This window comes from Emydura macquarii, unplaced genomic scaffold, assembly GCF_026122565.2.
Source record: "Emydura macquarii macquarii isolate MOO-44397 ecotype Brisbane River unplaced genomic scaffold, CSIRO-AGI_Emac_v2 contig_1230, whole genome shotgun sequence".
Taxonomy (NCBI): domain Eukaryota; kingdom Metazoa; phylum Chordata; order Testudines; family Chelidae; genus Emydura; species Emydura macquarii.
Window position 1 is genome coordinate 502,620 of NW_027131367.1, and position 21,929 is coordinate 524,548.

The window sequence follows — 21,929 nt, forward strand, 5'->3', positions numbered from 1 at the left end:
CTGGGTCCCAAGGGGCGGAGGGCAGGGCGGGGGCTGGCCGGCTGCTGCCCCACGCGGCGCCCGGGCTGGCGGCGCCCCCGGCCGGCTCCCCGTGCCCCTCTGTCATGCGTGTGGTTTGGGAGGAGAAGGCGAGTCCGTGCGCCAAGAAAAGCCGAGCGCCCCCGAAGAGCCCGGGCGGGCACCAGCCGCCGGCCCCCGCTAACTACGCCCAAGCGCTGCCCTCGCCGCTCATTGGAGCGGGACTGAGCGGAGCGGCCAGAGCCTGCGCTGCCCTCGGCACGGCAGGAGCAGGAGCAGGCACAGGCCAGAGACCCCAGCTCCGGCCCAGCACGGGGGGGACAGAGCCCGCGAAGCACTGCCCGCCCCCAGGGACTAGTTCCTCTGGGACCCGGAGCCCCCGCCAGTCTGCAGCCGAGCGGAGCAGGAGGCAGCAGAGCCCGTCCCTGCGCCCAGCTCCTCTGCTCCTTCCCCCGCAGGTGGCTGCGGGTCGCGATGGGCAGAGGGACGGTGCAAGTGCTGGTGCTGCTAGGACTGCTGCACTGGGGCCCCGGTGGTGAGAGCAGGAAGACGTGGAGGCGGCGAGGGCAGCAGCCGGCGACTGCGGCGGCAGACCGGGAGCGGAGCGAGGCGACCGGGCAGACAGTGGAGAGCTTCCCGCTGGACTTCACCGCCGTGGAAGGCAACATGGACAGTTTCATGGCTCAGATCAAGAGCCTGGCGCAGTCACTCTACCCCTGCTCGGCCCAGAACCTGCACCACGAGTTGCGGCTCCATCTCCTGCTCAACAGCTCGGTCACCTGCAACGACGGCAGCCCGGCCGGGTGAGTGGGACTGGGGCTCTTCCCGCACCACCCTTACTTACCCAGGACACAACCAGCTCCTAATTTCGACCCTCCCCTGCCCTGCTCCTGGCCAGCCCCCAGTGCAACCCTTCCCCGAGACACTCTTCAGCCATCCCGTCCAGCCTTAGTTCCGAGTCCCTGGCCCCTCCGCTCTCCCGCACTACAGGGACCCTTTCACCTCCCTCCCCACAATTGGCTCCACCGTTCCGCCCGCATTATTCTGCTGTCCGGGCTCCTGCGGCCTAAAAAGGATGCCGGAGAACCATCCCCCGAGTTCTTGGGGAGCGACTCACCCCACAGGCCTCTGCTTCTCAACTCCCGGGCCCTTTCTTTTACTCCCTTTCTCCCGTCCCATCCTGCTTCATTCACATCCTTCGCAGGGCCAGTGGCCTCTGTGCTTGCTTCCCACCCTGAAGGCTGCGCGGTGGAGAAGGGAGGGTTAGTGTTACTTAATCCTCGTTCCTCGTGTGTTGTCACTGATCCTCACTATCATGAGTTAGTTAATTCAGGGAGCCACTCGTGTGTGTGTGTGTGTGTGTGTGTGGATAATAATGCTTACCACCTCTTAAAGTGCCTTGAGATCCTCTAATGGAAGAAGTCAGAGAAGTGCCAAGTGTTATAATTATTGCTGTCTCTCTTCTATTCCTCCTTAATGTTTATTTAAATAAAGTATTAGAACATTTCTGTCTAGCACTCAAACTCTGCTTCCACCTCGTGGCCATTACGAAGAGCACAGCAAGCAACAGGTGGAATAACTCTTTCCTGCCTGGAAATTCTTAGGAATTCTAGGAATTTGTTTAATGCATTTATTTTGGAGAGAGATAAAAGACAATCTGCCTGGCTCAGGATCTTGGGAAGGCCCTCTGATCAGACTGTTTGGAGCTCTTCTGACAGCCTTCCTGTTTCTTTCTCTTGTTCTTTAACCAAGTATTTTATGTAACCCTCTTGATATTATAATGAGTTGGTGTATCAAAAAGCTTGTGGTCAAGCAAGTTAGTCTGCCTAATTAATTTAATGCTGCTTTCTGTTTGTTTTTCTTTAGCTACTACCTCAGAGAATCAAAAGGCAGTAGAAGATGGCTGCTATTCCTGGAAGGTGAACCGGTTATTTTTTTATTTAAGTACAGGCCAAGCTTTTTAGCCTTTTTTGTAAATGAAGAAGAGGCGGGGTGGGGAAGAGCTATCCAGCTGCTTTCTTCAAAGGCTGTGCAGAATGTCCATGCTGGCTGCTTTCTGCATAACCAGTGTCTCTCTCTTTTCCACCCAGTCACTTTTTCATATGCCCCTGCTGCCTGACAACTTAGTGGATTTCTTGGCATCCTAATTACCCACCTGACCCTAATCAAAGCTGCTTAATCCAGCTATTTCTTTCTACCATTTTGTTTATGCACTGCTTGCACAATTCATCTCAGTCTGGGAATGCTATGTTCTATTGTACATGTTCATATCGCTCTATGTGCTCTTTTGCCATTCTTCCCTGAACAAAATGACAAGGAAGTGACTTTTTTTTTTCCCCTCATGACCCAGGGGGATGGTATTGCTTTAACAGAGAAAACTGTGATACTCGCTATGATACAATGAGGAGGCTGATGAGCTCCAAGGAGTGGCCCATTACCAAAACTGGTAAGTCTTCTTTCTCTGCAGGGGGTGGAAACACCATTATGCATCACATCTACCCTCTGCACATAATAACGGGAAGAAAAGAAAAGGGGGGATTCACAGATTTTGTAGCATAGCAGAGTTCCTGGCAGCATACAGTATAATTGTTCCTGTTCAGATATTAACACAGTGTAATAGTTACATGCATTTGTCTGTACATGCACACATACTTCCATTAACGTGCATATGCACATGCACTCACTTGCAGAAACATGAAAATACACATGTATGCATGGACGCTTGCATGGATGTCATCCTTCTTTGATCCCCCTCTAATTCTACATTATCATTTTAGAGATAGGGTGACCAGTACTGCACATACATTCCAGATGGAGATAATAATTTATATAATGCCCTACAAGACCACATGGAAGACAAGAGTCTTTCAAAATGAAGTCCAACATCTACACTGGGTAGGTGGGTTGGGGGGGGGAGAGTACACATCATCCCCCTCCTCCTACCCAGTGGAAATCAATCAAAAATATAATTGTCTGGGGGAGGTCTCTCCCCTACCCCTCTCTTTGAGGTCCCAGAGGGAGCTGTGGCAGGGAGAGGATCATAGTAACATGGCTCTAATGTGCCGAAGAGCTAGTCAGTGGAGGCAGACAGTGCCATTATGTGGATGGCCCTGACTTCCTGCAGATCCTTAGGGATCAGTGTGGTTTTCTGGGATCTGACAAGCTTAGGGGAAAACACTGTCCTCACCCCCAAAGGGAAGAGATGAGTGGGATCTCTGCAAGGAGATGCTCACAGATTTCCTCCCTCTAGGACCCTTTCAACATGATGATAAGATCTGAGCCTTAGTCATCAATTCTGCCCATAATGGATGAGGCACTCAGAGCCAGCTTCAGAACCAGTTGTGAAAATTTACATTTAATGGTACATACACTTATTTAGTGAATCAAGGCTCAACTTTTCTGTGTCGAAACTCCGTGCAGGAGAGGGGCTGGGCCATAACTGGTTCCCGGATTCTGCTCCAGTATTAGAACAGCTGATGTGCTGCTTTAACATATGACACTGGCATAAGAGAGAGTGGTGTCCTCTATCTCCCAAAATGCTGCCTAAACCTGGTGCAGGCACAGCATTAGGTGGCTTTATGTCAGCTGGAATTTCCCTCGAAAAGAGGAATTTTCTTCTAGCTGTTTTCAGCCAGAATCCATCTACTTTGTGCTGCTGGGCAGTGCAAAGTAGATCATACTGGAAGTTCTGAGTTCTTGTGCTTAGCTCCCTGTTATACTGGAATCAATTACTGCAGTTTGCCTTTAAATGCTTTCCTTGAAAGAAAGGCATTTGTCCAAGTGCAGAATAATATTTAACATTCTCTTCTCTCCCATTATAACTCTCTAGGGATCTTTTTTCCACCTATACATTTCAGTTTTCTTCTCTGGCCCTTTAATATTCTCTCCTCCTAATTTTGGTGGCACTATTCCTTTAAATCTTCTGACTTTAGGACTCTGTTTCTTTATTGGTCTGTGACTCCTTCCTTTTCCTCTTTCCTGTTTCTGGCTGCTGAGCTTCATACTTCTGCTCCCTGATTGTGGGCCAGATTCAGTGGTGCACCTTTCAGGAGGCATAGCACAGAAGGTGCAGTACAGGAGACAGGGAGCCAGAGATGAGCTATATATTTCACTTTTTCAGTTTCCTAATTCTGAGCTTCTCTAAGGGGTGTCTTAATTCCCAGCATAAGTTAAAGTAAGCCTAGAGGGCTTTATGGTGGCTTTGCAGAGCTGACAATGGGCTGCTCTGTAGATGAAAATAACTGGAGTACTTTGCACTCTCGCCACTCCCTGTCCAGCCAACCCCAGCTCTCTCCCTGGCCTGGTTCTTCTTTGGGGGCTGCACAGGAGGATGATAAAGGACTGCCCACATCAGATCTAGAGCTGAGAAACAGGCTAGACAAACACCTGTCCGGGATGGTCGTGGCACACCTTGATATCTTTAATTATTGTGAGGCACACCACCATATAGCCTCCAAATCAATATGGCACTCATGAATATTCATGAGCCAATCCAGAACTCTTCAAGTAGTTCTTCAAAAACTTCCATGGCACACCTGCTGAGGCCTAACAGCACACCAGTGTGCTGTGGTACACTGGTTGGGAAACACTGGTCTAGATAATACTTAGTCCTGCTGTAAGTGCAGGGGACTGGACTAGATGACCTCTCGAGGTCCCTTCCAGTCTTATGATTCTATACTGCTCTTGCATTGGAGGAATTCCCATCAGGGCCATTAAGATCCCATTACATCACTAGAATAGCTCATAGTGATGTAATGGGACCACATAGTGGCTGTGTGTGTCCTACTTCTCTGACCAACTTCATTGGACCCTCAGAATTTCATTGTTTCATATCTTGTTCTTAAAGGGGCAATCATCATAATGGGTACTTTATCTCTTATAAAAGTCTTGGCCTGTCAAACTTCCAGAAGAAATTAATTCACCGTAATCTGGGGAGAGGCTTTCACACAGGGGCACACATACACCAGTGAATGTATTTGCAAAGACACACATGTACTCTTATGCAATTCACTTGGATCTGTTTATCTATCTCAGATAGGCCTGGCCCTATGATTTGGAGGCCCCAAACTGCTGCAGATGTGAAATCAGGTTGAGAGTTTCTGGGCCTTACCTGCCCTCCCATATGGCATTGTGGAGGCCCCATCTTCCTTCCTATTCATTACTGCATAACATTTCTTTGGCATGTACTGCGGTTGCATTTGTGAAAATGTAAGATTAGGGAAGCATTTAATTAATTTTTCTTTTCTTTTAATACTGCTAAGAAGGTGGAGGTAACACCATGGATCCCACATGTCTGTGGGCCACAGAGTTACTGAGTTGGCACAGAACTGTGGGGCCTCTACCTTCCCTTGGACTGTTTATACCAAAGGCTGACTGTCCATGTAGGTCTCTTTTTTTTTTTTTTTTTTTTTTTTTTTTTTTTTTTTTTCATTCACACAAATCCTCTAGCTGCTAGTATTAGAATTCAGCTTCCAGAATATAGTGGTTTGGGAGAGAATGTAACTTTATATATATATATTTCATCACGAGAGGTAATAAGGCTTCTTGAAGTGCTGGGGTTCACCTCTGACACGAATCAAAGGCTGAAAATCACATCCACCCAGATGCAGGCACAGACATGTTTCTCTCTTTTCCTCCTACTTCACCAATGTCTTTCACAGTGTATATTCTCTTTCTGTATTCCCCTCTTTCCTATTGCTTTAAAATCTGAGAACAGAGTTTATATATTTCTTATTTCTTTTCATCCACCTGCAGGAACTGGGATCCTGTCATCACAGCCAGAAGAAAATCCACACTGGTGGAACGCAAACATGGTGTAAGGAGGGGCACAGAGGGGAACAAGTTTATATTCCAAAAATAATGTAAAAAGAGGCATTGTGAGGGGAAAAGGGAAGGAGATTATACTTCAGACATGGAGTAAGAATGGGGAGTGGACCATGCAAACACAGTCTACTGCTTCCTAGGACAGCAAGAGCAGGGGGTGCTACAAAGGCAGGCAACATAATTAATCTTTGGCAAAAGGGAAAACCCTACATTGTTCTCTCTGTCTCCCACTTCAGCTTTTCCAGGAGTGGTGTTGACAAGGTCCAAAGTGACCTGTGTCCTGTCCAGATGAAGGGATGGGTTGGTCTAATGATAAGCCTCAAGAAAAACCGAGGAGATCCCAGAGGATATCCCCCCCAAAGGAATACATTGGGAAATACCACATCAGGGCCTGTGGCTGGTGATGTGCCTGACAGTTCCAAGTGATCTTGGGATTGATGGCTACTTCTGTTCAAAGGGGAGACATAGGATGGGGAGGATAGCTTGCATGTGCCTCTGGACTGCAGTGCTGCAAGAAGGGAAGAGAAGCAGAGATGAGTGAGGATTTCTATCCCAGCAACTGGGGACAAAAAGTTAAGAGATGGGAAGATAGTTCCATCCCTGCAGAGACATTTAATAACAATACTTAACAATTACATAGGGTAGGTGAATTCTCCCTATTTTACATAGCAGGAAGCTGAAGCACAAAGAAAGGCAGTGACTTGCCCAACACCGCACAAGTCAGTGGAAGAGCCAGGATTAGAATTTAGACTTGTTCTCTGTCCACAAGAGCATGATGCCTCATAATCAGATCAATAAATAGATTTCAGTAACATGATTAACATCCAGAAAGAAACAAAAATGCAACTGTAATTTACTGCCACTTGAGTTAATCCTGCCTTTGAGTGTTCAAAGGGGTGATATAAGTATCTAATTGGACAAAAAACTGGTCCCTTCCCTTCTCTGCAGGATTTCTTTCCAGTTCCTTTACTGCAGCCTCACCCTTCTGTATGTCAAGTGAATATCAGTGCTCATAAACTTCTCATCTCTTGCAGTTTCATTCCCTATTGCTCAAGTGATGTTTGGAGTGGTGCCTCTTCCAAATCTGAGAAAAGTGAGTGCTGCCGATGGGCTGTTACTGCCAGACAATGATCACACATTGGAGGATATGGCCTGATTTCTCTGAAAATATGTGAATGAGAGACAAGTTTTTTTTTCCTGCTAAGGAGCAGAAAGAATAACAAGTAACCTCCGGATAAAATATCCCTATCCCCTCATCACATCCTGCATGGACATGGTTCAGAGCCCCTGCATGCAAGGATGTCACTCAGAGATACATCTAATCCTGCAAGCTGCACCTGCAGGTCCTGAAGTAGCCTTTCCTTTTAGATAAAACTCCCCCACCCCTGTATACACTGCAAATTAAATGGAGTGGCTGGGGCACTATGGCTTGTAATATGTGTCTTCTCATTTTGCTGACGTGAGTGACAAAGTGTAATGAGTTCTGCCTCATTCTTGTTTCAAATGGACATTCAGCCCACCCTTTGTTGGGCAGGAGCTGCTTACAGTTTGGCCTGTTGGACAAAAACCTGTGCATCATAATGTGATGCTAGTGCCTGATATTTGTTTTGGATCAACGCAATGTCACTGTGACAACAGTGCAACATTGTGATATCTCCTTGACACGTACAGACAGAGATTTCCTTACACAAGTAAAATTAAAGATCTTTAACATCCTGCAGATGAATCATGCCACCTCAGGATATGCTGAGTTCATCAAGTCTTAAAAGATAACCAGGATTAATACTTTGATGTGAGACCTCTACAGAAAACCCAGTGGGGCTTATTCCCTCACTTATGTAGCTGAATCTCCATTGACTTCAGTGGAGTTATTCCTGACACAGTCTGATGTAACTAAGAGGAGCATCAGGCCTAAGATGCTGCATGAAGTGATACTGGTGATTCAGCAGGATCCATACTTCCCTCTGAATCAGTACTTGAACCAATACCCTACTATCAGCCACTGTGCTGCTGAATGTGTTGTCTTTCCACTGACATGTGAAATTGAGATTCTGACCATTTGTGGGTGCACAGGACAGTTTTTGCCAGAAGGGTATTATCTCTGGTGTCATGGCCAAATCCAAGTTAGATAATGAAATATTCTCCGTTTCTAAATTATCCTTGTAGTTTCAATTGGAAGTAATATTCTTTTTCACCTCCTATCCTGTTGTTCAGTGTTGCTGTGCAAGTTAAGCATCTGCTGTATCTCGCCCCAGAGGCAGGTGCATTTCAGTGGCAGAGAGGATGTAATACCTTTTATATGTAGTTTATAACAGATATCCTACAGAATTCCAAAGTATATCAGCTTGATTTCAGGCCTAGAACAATAGGAGATGCAGCAAGTCTGGACCAAGCCGGGGAAAGCCTGTGCTAGGGAAGGCCCTCAGCTGCTGCCTGGTTCACTCTTAGTTTCATGTGGACTAACATTCTCCAAGTTTATAATTTGTAAATATAATTGTATAAAGGCTTCACATGATAGAATTTGTTCATTGCAAACAGTTTCTCTGCCTTCAGGGTCCTGAGCACTGTGGGGTGGGTACATGTGAGGGAAACATCCTCAACAAAGTTTTAGTCTACACATCACAGCCCTACTGATGGTGAACTCTCTCTTTTCCAGATGAATATGCCTTCATGGGAGCCCTCATAATACAAGAGGTAGTAAAGGAGCTGCTAGGAAAAGGCCTTAGTAATGCAAAGGTGCTGCTGCTGGCAGGAAGCAGGTAAGTATCTGCATAAGATTGCCCTACAATGAGGAGATAAGGAATATGAAAGAGCATCTGCAGTGGAGCACTCTCTTTACAATAGCTCATGGGTGATTAGTTCCTAGACGCTGCCTGCATGTGGTACTACAAGGAGTGAGGCAGAAGCACTGGTAGGGAAAAGTTCTCACAAATACTCCAATCTCAGCCTCTTCCTATAAGAGTTACAATAGGGAATGATGTAGAAATAATATGGGAGAATCTCAACTTTTGGTTCAGAGGAGTTTATGGGGAAAGAAAATTAGACAATAATAGAAACAGATGGGGAGCTTTGTCTCCAAATTTCAGGATGTCTCCATTTTGAGATGACAAAGCTCTAGCTAACAACAGAAAACTATGCCAGAAAGAAGAAAATAAAATGGATGGCCTTTCATTGCTGAACTATTTAGCATTGCTTCGGGATCTGAGGATTTATGACATGAGGAAATAACTTGCTGGCCAGTGACTAGATTATCCCCTTACTGACTGGTCAAAAGGCTCAGTGCATTGAAACTGAAAGCAACATGTATCATAGCTAACAGTCTTCCTGTGATGAATTATTGATCTTGTCATTGCAGTGCTGGGGGAACAGGGGTGCTTCTGAATGTGGATCGAGTAGCAGAGCAGCTGGAAGAGCTGGGTTATCAAGGGATTCAGGTCCGAGGGCTGGCAGACTCTGGCTGGTTCCTGGATAATAAACAGTACCGCAGAACTGACTGTATTGATACCATAACCTGTGCCCCAACAGAAGCCATTAGGAGAGGAATCAGGTACAATAAAGTATTCTAAACTACCCTTTCCCAAGAGCTATGGATGGGGAGAAACCCTGAGGCAGGACTCTGACACTCTTTCTGTCTTCCTTGCATCCTTTTGGTATTTATAAGATACCTATTGCATACCACACCCTTTGCTGATGAACTTCTACTTCTAAAGAAAAGAACCATCATTTCAAAGGGATAATTATGAGACCGTTTGACTTTGCAGACACTGTACTGAATAACACAATGCATTGATGTGACTTGACAGACACAGGAAAGAATGTTGCTGTTAGTAAGTTCAAGTTGCCATCTCTCTGACGCTTCCATCACTGCAGTATCTGGTTGTGATCTAGGGGAAGGTGCCATACCTTAGGATCATCAAAGCAAGTGAGAGAAAAGTCCTATCAGGGCAGCCAGTCCACCTTCAGAACAGAGAGGATCATTGTCTAATGAATTCCCAGCTCTCCTACTCACTTACAAGTCATGTTTGATTAAACAGTACTTTTCACACCTGCTTGCCTTCCGGCTGAATCAAGAAAGGTTTGCTCTGTTCTTCTGTGCAGAGTTTTGTGTGCCCACTACTTCATTTGTGCACAGAGGATTCTTCAACTGCAAACAGCAACTGCCCCAGTGTTCTAGTGAACAGGAGATATTCCAAGCAGAATGAGACTGCATGGTGAGGGGAGGAGGGCTGATGGGATAGCTTCATGGCACTAACCCCACCATTGCTATGTCTTTCAGATATTGGAATGGCATTGTTCCTGAACGCTGCAAACTGCAGTTTAAAGAAGGGGAGGAATGGAATTGCTTTTTTGGATATAAAATTTATCCCACTCTTCGATGTAAGTGCAAGAAGAATGGCCTACCTGCCTGAGAGTCTGAAATGGATCCTAGGTGGTTCCTTCATTATTGCTGCTAACTTGATGAAGATTCTCTCTCCAATTCTTTTTCCCTGTAGGTCCGGTCTTTGTGGTGCAGTGGCTCTTTGATGAAGCCCAGCTCACTGTAGACAATGTGCACCTAACTGGACAGCCTGTCCAGGAGGGGCAATGGCTTTACATCCAGAATCTGGGCCGGGAGCTAAGAAATACCCTGAAGGATGTGGCGTGAGTATTGCAATACAAAAAGCTGGGGTGTTTTTTTCCCCCTAAAGGAAGTCCTGCATAAGCTGGTTTGTGGGAGGGTCATAGTTGCTCTCTTGATATCAGTGTCATTTACTTGGTATCTGTACATATCTGGAAAAAATGAGGCAGAAAGAGAGTTCAGTAGGGATGTTTTAAGAGACACTGATCACAGAATATCTAGGCAACTGGTGAAAGGATTAAATGAAACCTCTAGTACAGTGGCTCTCAACCTTTCCAGACTACTGTACCTTTTCAGCAGTCTGATTTGTCTTAAGTACCCCAAGTTTCACCTCACTTAAAAACTACTTGCTTACAAAATCAGACACAAAAATACAAAAGTGTCAACAGAGCAATATTATTGAAAAATTGCTTTTTCTTATTTTTACCATATAATTATAAAATAAATTGGAAAATAAATATTGCACTTACATGTAGAGCAGTATAAACAAGTCATTTATGAAATTTTAGTTTGTACTGACTTTCCTAGTGCTTTTTATGTAGCCTGTTGTAAAACTAGGCAAATATCTAGATGAGTTGATGTACCCCCTGAAAGGCCTCTGTGTAACCCCAAGTGTAAATGTACCCTGGTTGAGAACCACTGCTGTAGTATGTCTTAGAAGCTTCATGATAGATCAGCTGTTCATGGGAGTCACTGTAGCACCTATGAGCCCCTATAAATGCACCCAACCAATAAGATATAGAAACGTACCACTTTCTGAAACTTCCACCCTATTCTAGTCTATTCAGGTTCTTATATCATGCCCTTCACTGTGGTATCCAAGCCAAGGACAGCAGAACTTCTAGCCAGTACCAGGACTGGGGGCAAAATTATGTGTGAGGAGAGTCATCTTTTTGGCTTCTCACTGTACCTGATCTATGCTTCTTTCCCTTCAGTGCTAGCTTCGCTCCAGCCTGTTTGTCTCATGAGATCATTACACGCAAGTAAGTGTTTCTCTTTGCAGAGTCTATGAAATGTCATGAGTTAGCAAGAGAAGAAATATGGTACTACTGATACTCTGACCTCACTGATACAGTCCGTATGGCTTGATTTTGCAGTCAGTGGACAGACATCCAGGTGAAAGGAACTTCGTTACCGCGTGCTCTGCACTGCTGGGACCGCAGCCTCCATGAGAGCAATAAAAATGGGAAAGCCCCTTTGAAGGGTTGCCCAATCCATCTGATTGACAGCTGTCCCTGGCCCCACTGTAACCCTTCATGCCCTACCATCCGGGACCAGTTCACTGGGCAGGAGATGAATGTGATCCAGTTCCTCATGCACATGGGTTTTGATGTTCAGAAGATGGCACAACAACAGGGCCTGGAGCCCAGTAAACTTCTGGGGATGCTGAGCAGTGGTAGCTAGAAAGGGTTCTCCATGAAGGGGCAGAATGACCAGGAGCCTCTAGGCTCCTCTCCCAAACTCTTTAGCCTTCTCCAGTCTCATGCAACTATGCACATTCAAACACATGCACACTCACACGCATACATGTGCACACTTACTGTGTGTCAAGAAAAGAAAAAGAACAGATTCTGGCTTACACTATTTGTCTGAAACTCATTACCTCTAAACTCCAGGGCCCAGTCCTGGCCATTCAGAACCTCTTTCTGTGCTACACAAGGTGGCCTGAAGCAGGGAGCAGCAAAGCCATAAACACCAGCATTGAGAACCTTCCTGAGAGCTAAAAGGACTCTTACCCTTGCCAAGAATGTTTCACATCATAGACTTACAAGATATGGTGAAAAAAGCACTGGATTTTTTTTGTCCAATTAGAAGTGAAGGAATGATTACATGACTTCCTAGGGGTTAGCATCTCATGATGTACAAACCAAGGACATGTGCTAGTAACAGACACTCTTATACTCAATTTACTTTTGTATTATTTTATAAAAATGACTTTTTTACTACTTATTTTTTAAAAAATTAAGCAAGAAATATAAAATTAATGAATTTTTGTAACATATTTTTTTTAAATAATGAAAAAACTTCCTGTTACTCTGGCAATGTGGGCATATTTATTTTAATATGTAAATGCTATTTATAAGGGCTGACAGGAGAACTGCTCAGATATCTTTGTAAAGTTGTAAATACTGCTCCTTGCGATGGGAGTTTCCTTCTTATCGTGTGTGTTTGGGAGAGGGTAGTACTGGCATTATTATAATTATTATTAGATTCTAATGTTCCCTTGTAGTTTTTGTTGTTATTTCTAGAATGGAAAGGATGTAAAGCATAGTCTAGCTATGGAATCCACTATCACATGGCAGTGATTAATACAGGGTCATAATTCCAGACCATGTGCAGAGCTGAAACTCAAGTAAATAGTTTCAAATGTTAAGTGTTTACAAATCTTTAGATTCTAAGACCAGAAGGGACCATTCTGATCATGAAGTCTGAGCTCCCGTAGAACACAGGCCATAGAACGTCCCCAAAATTATTCCTAGAGCAGATCTTTAGGAAAAACATCCATTCTTGATTGGAAAAATTGTCGGTGAGGGAGAGGCCAACAGTGGACTACTCTCACTGTTAACATTTTACACCTTATCTCCCTTTTATTTTTTTAGCTTTAACTTCCAGTCACTGGATCACGTTTTACCTTTCTCTTGTAGATTTAAGAGCCCATTATTAAATATTTATTCCCCACGTAGGTATTTATAAATTGTAATCAAGTCATCCCTTAACTCTCTCTCTCTGTTAGACTCAAGGACAGCAATTTGAATTCGCTTATCACTAGAAGGCATGTTTTTTAATCCTCTAATCATTCTTGTGGCTCTGCTCTGAACCCTGTCCAATTTACCGACATCCTCCTTGAACAGTAGACACCAGAACCGCACTCAGCATTCTAGCAGCGGTCACACCAGTGCCAAGTACAGCAGTAAAACAGCCTGTCTGCTCCTACTTCTGTTAAAAAAACAGCCATGTCTATCATTTTGACTTAAACAGTGAGAAAATATATAACCTTAAGGGCCAATTCTGGCCTCCTATATGCAGCTCTGGTATCACAGAAGGGATTTAAAAAATCACAACAGGCTGGGGAACAATTCCTCTGGCAGAAGAGCAGCCTCAAGCCACCCTGCCCTGATCCCATAGCATGGTGTGGAGGGGAAATGTCCTGGGGAGGGAGTCTTCACAGTGCTGAGTGCTACAGAGATTCTGGGCTTCAGTGCAGACTATGTACGGCTGCCATAAATTTGATCAGATGTTGAGGTTGTACTTGCCCCTAACCAGCCCAGCCCAGAGTCTGGGCAATGAAAAGGTGGCTCAGAGTCACCTTTGCCTCTCCTGCCCCTTAGCTGTCTCTCCTGTGATACACTGATCTTCTAAAGGAGAACAATCCAGGAGCTGAAAATAGTCTCTACCTCCACTCTACTTGCATTAAACTCCAGCTCACAGAGACAGCTAGAAATACAGACGTCATTGGAAATGTAGTGTAACAAATAACAAAAGTGATCTGAAAACAGTTTTGAAAAATTCCACACAGGGAGAGACAAATCTTTATAATTTAAGAAATGTGATCCTTGCAGAATAACAATGACACACAACATGCATGTCTGGAAGCAGTTAGAATAAATTCATAGAACTGGCTTCAATAGCAGCCCCATTCAATGACTAACATCAAGAACTCTTGAAAACAAGATGAGATGAAACAGTGTGCTTTCTCTGGATTCATGCCATACAAGACTTGAGTAACCACTCATTGGCACCAGCATATGAGACAAGTGACTAACCGATACTGGGAAGGGGCATGATTCCAGTTTTGGGCTTCACCCCATGGATGGAACCTGGAGACCTATCAGCTGTGAGTCTAATCAAACAAAGCAGAGTCTAAAAGGCTGAAAGGAACAAAAACGAGAAAATGGACAGCCAAAAAGAATGACAAACTGCTCTAGTCAAATTAAGAAAATATGATCAATGGTAGAAAAAAAATCTGAATTATAGGACACAAGACTGGAGTCCAGAAAAAGGACTCAGGGGAATCTCTGTAGGAGAGAAAGGAATAAGGAGCCCCATAAGGACAGGAAGAGTTAATTATTATAATTTACTTATACTGCTTTAGTGCCCAAAGTAAAGGCCCCAAAACAACTTTATCTGATGGTCATTTAAGCTGCATTCCAAGAAGGCAGGGGCTTCTACTCCAGTGTGCAGCATTTAATCTGTTGCCTACACAAAAAATGTTTTCTCTGTGGCTGGCTAGGTTTTCTTTAGATTTCTAATGTTTTCTATCTGGTTTTTACTGTGCATCATCTTATAAAGGTACTACATAGCACAGTGTGATCTGACACACAATCTGGTGTATGTGCCTCACATACTATTTATTTTACCTGCAAAATTTCTTCTTGCAGTTCACAAACATTTGCCTGGGGTTCTGCATCTTCCTTCAGGGCCTATTAGCAAAGCAGAACTGTTTTACCCTGTGCGGCAGAGTTTAAAATAAGTAATTTGCCAGATCTTAGGAGACAGAGGCCCAGGAGAGGCTGGGGATTGCCACTTCAGAACAGTCCATAGCTGCCATTTGCTGCAATCTGTTATCCTGAATCTAAATGAAAAAAACAAAACCTGTTTAGATTTATCTGTGTGAGGCAGAGAAACCAGTCATTTCTCTCAGTGATGATTTAGATATATCCAGAGCAGGGCCAGGGTTCCATCAAAGGCAGTGAACTACACCTTTCAAGCCAAACGCTTAAGCAGCAAGCTAAATCCTCCAGTATCTCGCAGTGTGTTTATTTCCAGGGCCTCTATCCTCTTGTTCCTGAATTGTGATACTATCGCCCTCTACTGGCAGAGCCTTCTATGACTGACTCCTCTTTCTGGAGAATTAAATCTACCAACGGTTGAACAGGTGAGATAGCCACTATAGCTCTGAGCCTTTTATTTTAACAAGTAAATGATTGAGTTCATGTTTGCAAAGCATAATATAAATGCTGAGTATTAATGATTATTACTGTTTGTTAACAAGTCCCTTTAAATTGGTTTTCAATATAAGTTTAGAGACTGACCTGTTCTTAGGTATGACCGGGACTAGTCAGTGATTGTGCTGCCTTGGGCCTATTCCAATAGTAACATTAACTTTGCCGTGTCGCACAACCTGTATGTTTATGGGATGTGTCTCAATGCAGGTAGTAATATATTATGCTAGCCATTATGTCTGAAAACACTCAGCTCATCCAGTAATAAAGCCGTACAGGTAACAACATAAACAGTCAGGACATGCAGAAGTGAAGGTTTCAACAGCATGTTTATATTGCTGTAGGGCTAACCCTTTCTGCTTTTCTGGGCTAAGTCTACAAATGCATCTTTATCTACCTCCCTGCTTCACTTTAAGGAAGGAAATGAAATACATATTCCTCCACTCCCTTACATCCAGCTCACAGAGAAAACTTCAGTGAGACAAGAACTGGACATGAAATTCTAGAGATTAGAAAACTTTCGTCCCATGGATGAGAGAACCCAAGTCAAGAGGGCAAACTGGGTTCAGCATCCCAGTAATCAGTGAACCCTGTTCTAGGTGTCACAGAGCTGTATGTGGTGGCAGGAGCCACTGAATACAATGGTCCAGAGATCAGAGAGCAGCCGGAGCAAAACACAAAATAGAATCAGATCATAATGGTAATGGAAACATTTTACATTAAAATTTTTCTTACCCCTGAAAGCTGCTCCTCAGGACCCTGGCCTACATCTACATAGACTATTGTCCAATATCAAATGAAGCAAAATTAATCACTTTTTTGTGCTATTGGGTCCACACCTCTCCCTCCCACAACTTCTGTGATGTCACCAGATCCATGTACCCATTTGCATGGGTCCATGCCATCTGCTACACCAAACTGCAGCTTCTGTGGTGTGATGGAATCTGAGCCTCCTCCCTGAAAGGACTCTGCAGGGTCTGGGAATGCTGACAGAAGGTCAGTGCTTAAATGACAAAACAGGCGGTAGAGAAAATGCAGGCTGTGAATCAGGAGCCCCTGATGGAGTCCATAGTTTGTGTGTAACTAACACCAGCTCATCACAGTTTCAGGGGCCAGAATTCATTCCATTCCAGGGCTATTAATATAGCCACCTATTTATATTGCTGTGTTCCTGCAGAACCAAAGCAGAGAGTTACAGCTGCAGAGCTAAAATGGAATAAAATGTCAACTAGCAGGGAGAAAGCGATCACGTTAGAGACTGAGAGAAGAATCGGTGAAAAGACAGAATAAGAGACAATCTTCACAGATCCTGCCTGATATAGCAGAGTTAGCTGATCTTCACAGCTCTCTGATGCCTGCAGCCTGCGAACAAAACCAGTCAATAATCTTACTACAGAAAATGAAGCTACTCTGAGAGGCTGCCAGAAATGCACTCTCAGCACCATACACAACATTCAGTGAAGATGCTAGCAGAGAGACAGAGAGCAGATTCAGGCCATTGATCCATCATAGTTTCTCAGTGCCAGATGGAGATTCAGGAAACCAAAAGCTAACCTGAAAGGAAGCTTTGGAGTGTCCAACTGCCTTGTTACCTGGTCTGATCAGGTGATGGAGCACTCAGGAGGGTCGTATCTGAACACAGCAGCAGTGGCATCCCCGGTGGGAGTAGCCCGTTTGCTGCAGGTGGCATTTGGATGTACTACGTTCAGCCTGGTGGCCCATCAGGGGGGATTCAATGCAACCTATGGCACCTTCTGCATGTTCGTCTGGTGCTTCTGTTTTGCTATCACCGGCTTTATAATAACCTCTGAGTTCACGCGTTTCCACAGCTGCCTGAGCATCTCCTGGGGAAATTTCACAGCTGCATTTGCAATGCTGGCCACGCTCATGTCCATCACAGCGGCTGTGATCTACCCACTCTATTTTGCCAAGTTTGACTGTTACCCCATCAGCTGCAAGGTGAGAGATTTCCGCATAGCAGCAAGCATCTTTGCAGGGCTCCTGTTCATTGCTTATGCTGTGGAGGTGTTTCTAACCAGAGCTAAGTCAGGACAGGTGACCAACTACATGGCCACAGTCTCTGGCCTCCTGAAAATTGTCCAGGCCTTCGTGGCCTGCATCATCTTTGGGGCATTGGTAAATGACAGTCAGTACAGCAACTACGTGGCTACCCAATGGTGTGTGGCTGTCTATAGCTTCTGCTTTGTGGTGACCGTGGTGGTAGTGGCCTTCAATGTCACAGGAAGGACAGCAATGCTGCAGTGCCCCTTTGAGCGCTTCGTGGTCATTTACACATTTGTGGCCATCCTCATGTATGTGAGTGCAGCAGTGATCTGGCCAGTATTCTGCTTTGATAGTAAATATGGGTCCCCATGGCGCCCCTACCAGTGCTCCCAGGGCAAATGCCCCTGGGACAGTCAACTGGTGATTGCTATATTTACTTATGTGAACCTGGTGCTTTATATTGTGGACTTGGCATACTCTCAACGCATCCGCTTTGTCTCACACCCTTAGGATCCAATGCTGCACATGCAAAGCCATCAGGTCTGAAGCAACAACACAGAGTTGGGACTCAGTTGGAGACAGGAGTCACAGAAAGTAGCAACTGATCCGAACACACCAATAAATGAAACACGAACCAAACTTCAAGATTAAGACTGGACCAGTAAACGAACAATATGTAATGGATGGGTAGCAGATGATTCTGAAAAGAAGATAGAAGATGAAAATCTTTCTTACCCCCCCAACATTTGCTCCATCCCATCTGTATCAGGGTATGGAAGAGCATGGCAAACTGTGGATAGTATCCTTGCATCTCCACCAAAGAGGAATGTCTGCTGCAAGAGCGGCTCTGTAGGCCACTGGATTATCAGGACAAATATTAAGCTGGGATGATTGAGGTCTGGGAACTGCTACCAACACTGAACAATAACCAAGTGACTCTATCCAGGGAAGACTGAGGAGTTCAGAGGCAGCACCAGCTCTAGAACAGATCCTTCAAAATCCCCGACATTTCATGTTATTTCAGTTATGGTGAGAAATCCATTGCTTGTAAATGTGGGAGATTCTAGCCACAATGGGTCTGAGAGAAAAGGACATTTGAGCAATTATGCTGATATGAGCCCCTCCTCACCTGCCCACCCACAATTAGAGTGTGGAATAAGCATAGGCTTGTGCATGTGCCTGGTTGGAAATGTTAGGGATATTCCTGTTAAGTATACTCTGAGCCATTACAGAAGTGAAAGTTGCTGAGTCATAGCTCTACTGTCCAGAATTGGAGTGGGTGGGGAATCCAAGGCCCCAAAATAACCACCCCTAGTTTAAGCTCCTCACTGTTCACTCAAGCAGGATCTGGAGATAGCTCTATGCTCATGTAAAAGTTGCTTTACAGGCCATTATATATTTGAACTGATGCCAAGAACTTATGCACTTCCAGGTAGGTAAAGGTGTGTTCTGTGCAAAAAGAATGGTGACAGAAATGGACTGCTGTAGGTTACAGATGAGTTGATTACCTAGAAATCAGCTTCACTGGGGGGAAAAGATGCTTAAATTGTGAATGGATCCAGCAATTTCCTCAGACCAGATTGGATCCCAGGATCCCCTAACTCTCTGTCCTTTGCTCAGACACCTCCCTAACAGGGCCCAAGCATAATTTTTTTGGGCCCAGTACAAACTTGTAACACGGGCCCTCTCCCACACACATACCACAATCCCTCATCCCATACATACAATTTCATGAGCCATGAACATTTTTTTCCTCATGGTAATGGGGGGTTGAAGCCTGGGCCAGGCCACCCAGGGCCTCTGGGCCCCAGTAAAGTGTACCCTTTCCCATCTCCCATGTGGGGGCCCTGCTCTCTAATCCTCCTTCAGAAAACACCATCTCTGGTCTCCTAGAGTATGGCTCAGGATTACAGGTTTACTTCCAATGGAAACTGCTCTTCAGCCAAGCGAATTCCCAGTCCAGCAAGAAATCAAAGCAGTTTGTTTATTCAGATACTTGTGCAGCATGTGTGTGTGTGAAATCTGGTAAGAGATCTGATTAGAAACCACAAATACAAATGACATGTCAAAAGTAAATGTGTTTTATTTAATTAATTTAAAATAAAGCCACATGGTAAACTTACACCTCCTACACCCACAGAGAACCATACATTCCCACCTTCCCCTCTCCCCAGATACAGCCTCCCCAACTTCACCTTTCCCACCAAAAAACCACTACCAGACACCCATCTTCTAACCCCCCAAAACCCCACCTTCCCTTCTCCCAGACACCCCACACACATACATGCCTTCCCCTCCCCCCAAAAAACAAGGTTACTTACCAGTAACTGTTGTTCTTCGAGATGTGTTGCTCATATCCATTCCAATGTAGGTGTGTGCACGCCCCGTGCACAGATTCCCGGAACTTTTTTCCCTAGCAAGCCCCGCATGGCCAGCTCAGGCGCCCCCTGGAGTGCCGCGCTCATATCGCGGTATAAAGGGTGCTGCTGGCTCCGCGGGTCCCCAGTCCCTTCTTTCTGCCAACTCCGACAGTGGGGACGGGGGGTGGGTTTGGAATGGATATGAGCAACACATCTCGAAGAACAACAGTTACTGGTAAGTAACCTTGTTTTCTATCTTTGAGTGATTGCTCAAACTAACTCTATAACAACTCTATAACTCTATAACAACTATTAGAACAACAACTTTGAAAAACAGTCAAACAACTTGCACGCAGCAAGAGGCGATAGTTCCAGCAACCGTCACAGGCGGAAAGAAGGAACTGGGGACCCGTGGAGCCAGCAGCGCCCTTTATACCGCGATATGAGCGCGGCACTCCAGGGGGCGCCTGAGCTGGCTATGCGGGGCTTGCTAGGGAAAAAAGTTCCGGGAATCTGTGCACGGGGCGCGCACATACCTATATTGGAATGCATATGAGCAATCACTCGAAGATAGAACACAGACTTCCTCCCAGAAAGCACAGCTATTGGTTTATTTTTTAATGTATAAAGTGTGCACTATCTGACATGGCTCAGAGTGGGTGTACAAAATACCGTAAGAGTCAAGTCCTCTGACCACCATGTTCTGCAGCCTGGTCTCTAAAGATACCAGTTGTTCTCTCTCAGAAGAAGGTGCAACATGAAAGAATGGAAGAAAGCATTTCATGGTATTTCAATGTAGAACATGTAGTTTGGCCAGCTGAGGAAAAGTTATGTGGGAGCAGGAGATGTTAGGTGATTCTGCTGCTCTCTCTCTCCAAGTTAGAAGCAACTATTTTGGCTAGGAACCCCCAGGAACAAGCTTTATCGAGCCCACACCAGAGAGCTGCCCCCACAGTGAAAAAAGGAACTGCAAGAAAGACCTTTCCCAAGAGGATTTTCATCACACTAGGGAGCAAGAGACAAAGGCCTTCCAGGAGATTTTCCTCCTGCACAGATTCCCAGCTTGGACAGAAGCTCTAGAAGAGAGTGCGTGGCTCTACAGAAAGGTGTCCAGCTATGTGGAGCCAGCCGGCTCAATAGGACAGTAGTGGTAGAAAGAGACCAAAACCATGTAGCAGATAATTAGGGGCTTTTAATGAATTGCATTAATAAATGAAACATTGAATGTGAAAGTGCATGTATCTCATTTAATTAAAAGAGGACAAATGTAGTCATGGGACAAAACTACTCAAATAAATATTCAATTGCTATTATTTTATTATTTTTAACTCTATCTCTCACCAAATAAAAAAAGTTGTCCACACCCATCTAGTCTGGGTTTTACTGAAAGTATTTTTCTTTTGTTGTTGTTATTTATTGGATGGATTTGGCCCAGATGCTGGGAAAGGGATGGAACTCTCTGTGCAGGATTACTGACTTGCTTTGTAAAAAGTGCAAATGAAAAAGGGACTATCTGTTTAAAACAACATGTCTTTGAGGAATCTGCAGTGGATATAAAAGGCCTGGCAGAAGACCAGGGAGTCACCAGGTCACCAGTGACAGCTGTCCACCAAGCAGGTGCTGTTTGTGGCTGAAGATGACACTGCTAAGTGCTGTGTGCAGCAAGGCCTGATTGGAGTCTCCCACCCTAATTAAGTCTTTCTGATTCGCTGCATTTTTGGTGTTTCCCTTTTTGCCATGAGGACTCTGTACCATCTTGGACTATAATTAACAGAGACTTGGCAAATCTGCCAATGATACAAAATGATGTGTATTATATGAGACGCCTTGTCTACACTACAAATCTGTGGTTCCCAATCTGTGGTCCGCGGGGGCTTTCAAAGTAGCCCACAGCTCCCCTCCTTCTGGTTGCAGAAGGGAGCCGCTGCCTAAGGACCCAGGCAGAGTGTGTTTCCGGCGGGACTAAAAGACCTGTGCAGGCTCCTTGCTGCAGCCAAGGGATGGGAGATCAGCACTCCTCTCCCCCTGGCTGTAGCAGGGAGCATGGCAAAGTGCTCTGCCTGGGTCCATAGGTGCTGAGGTCCCTGCTGGAGCCAGAGGGAAGGGAGCACTGATGTCACGTCCCCCAGGCTGCAGAAAGGAGCCACTGCCTAGGGACCCAGG

General features: G+C 45.1%; 2 protein-coding genes across 2 annotated transcripts; both read left to right on the top strand.

Moving 5' to 3' along the window:
* The first annotated feature begins 192 nt into the window (after positions 1–192).
* Positions 193–12,674, top strand: NOTUM (notum, palmitoleoyl-protein carboxylesterase). Its single transcript, XM_067547128.1, has 11 exons — positions 193–821; positions 1,885–1,937; positions 2,369–2,464; positions 5,773–5,833; positions 6,876–6,934; positions 8,498–8,600; positions 9,197–9,388; positions 10,118–10,218; positions 10,335–10,482; positions 11,395–11,442; positions 11,557–12,674. Exons 1-11 carry the CDS (start codon positions 493–495, stop codon positions 11,861–11,863), a joined length of 1,497 nt encoding a protein of 498 aa, XP_067403229.1. The 5' UTR covers positions 193–492; the 3' UTR covers positions 11,864–12,674.
* A 4,270-nt stretch (positions 12,675–16,944) lies between these two features.
* Positions 16,945–17,916, top strand: MYADML2 (myeloid associated differentiation marker like 2). The gene has a single exon (XM_067547793.1). It carries the CDS (start codon positions 17,011–17,013, stop codon positions 17,914–17,916), a length of 906 nt encoding a protein of 301 aa, XP_067403894.1. The 5' UTR covers positions 16,945–17,010.
* Positions 17,917–21,929: the final 4,013 nt, after the last annotated feature.

Bases quoted from the DNA above. Each gene is read 5' to 3' on its own strand.
- NOTUM (XM_067547128.1), top strand. From the start codon at position 493: ATGGGCAGAGGGACGGTGCAAGTGCTGGTGCTGCTAGGACTGCTGCAC. The intron at 822-1,884 runs GTGAGTGGGACT...GTTTTTCTTTAG, and splicing joins AACGACGGCAGCCCGGCCGG to CTACTACCTCAGAGAATCAA. The intron at 5,834-6,875 runs GTAAGGAGGGGC...CATCTCTTGCAG, and splicing joins TGGTGGAACGCAAACATGGT to TTTCATTCCCTATTGCTCAA.
- MYADML2 (XM_067547793.1), top strand. From the start codon at position 17,011: ATGGAGCACTCAGGAGGGTCGTATCTGAACACAGCAGCAGTGGCATCC.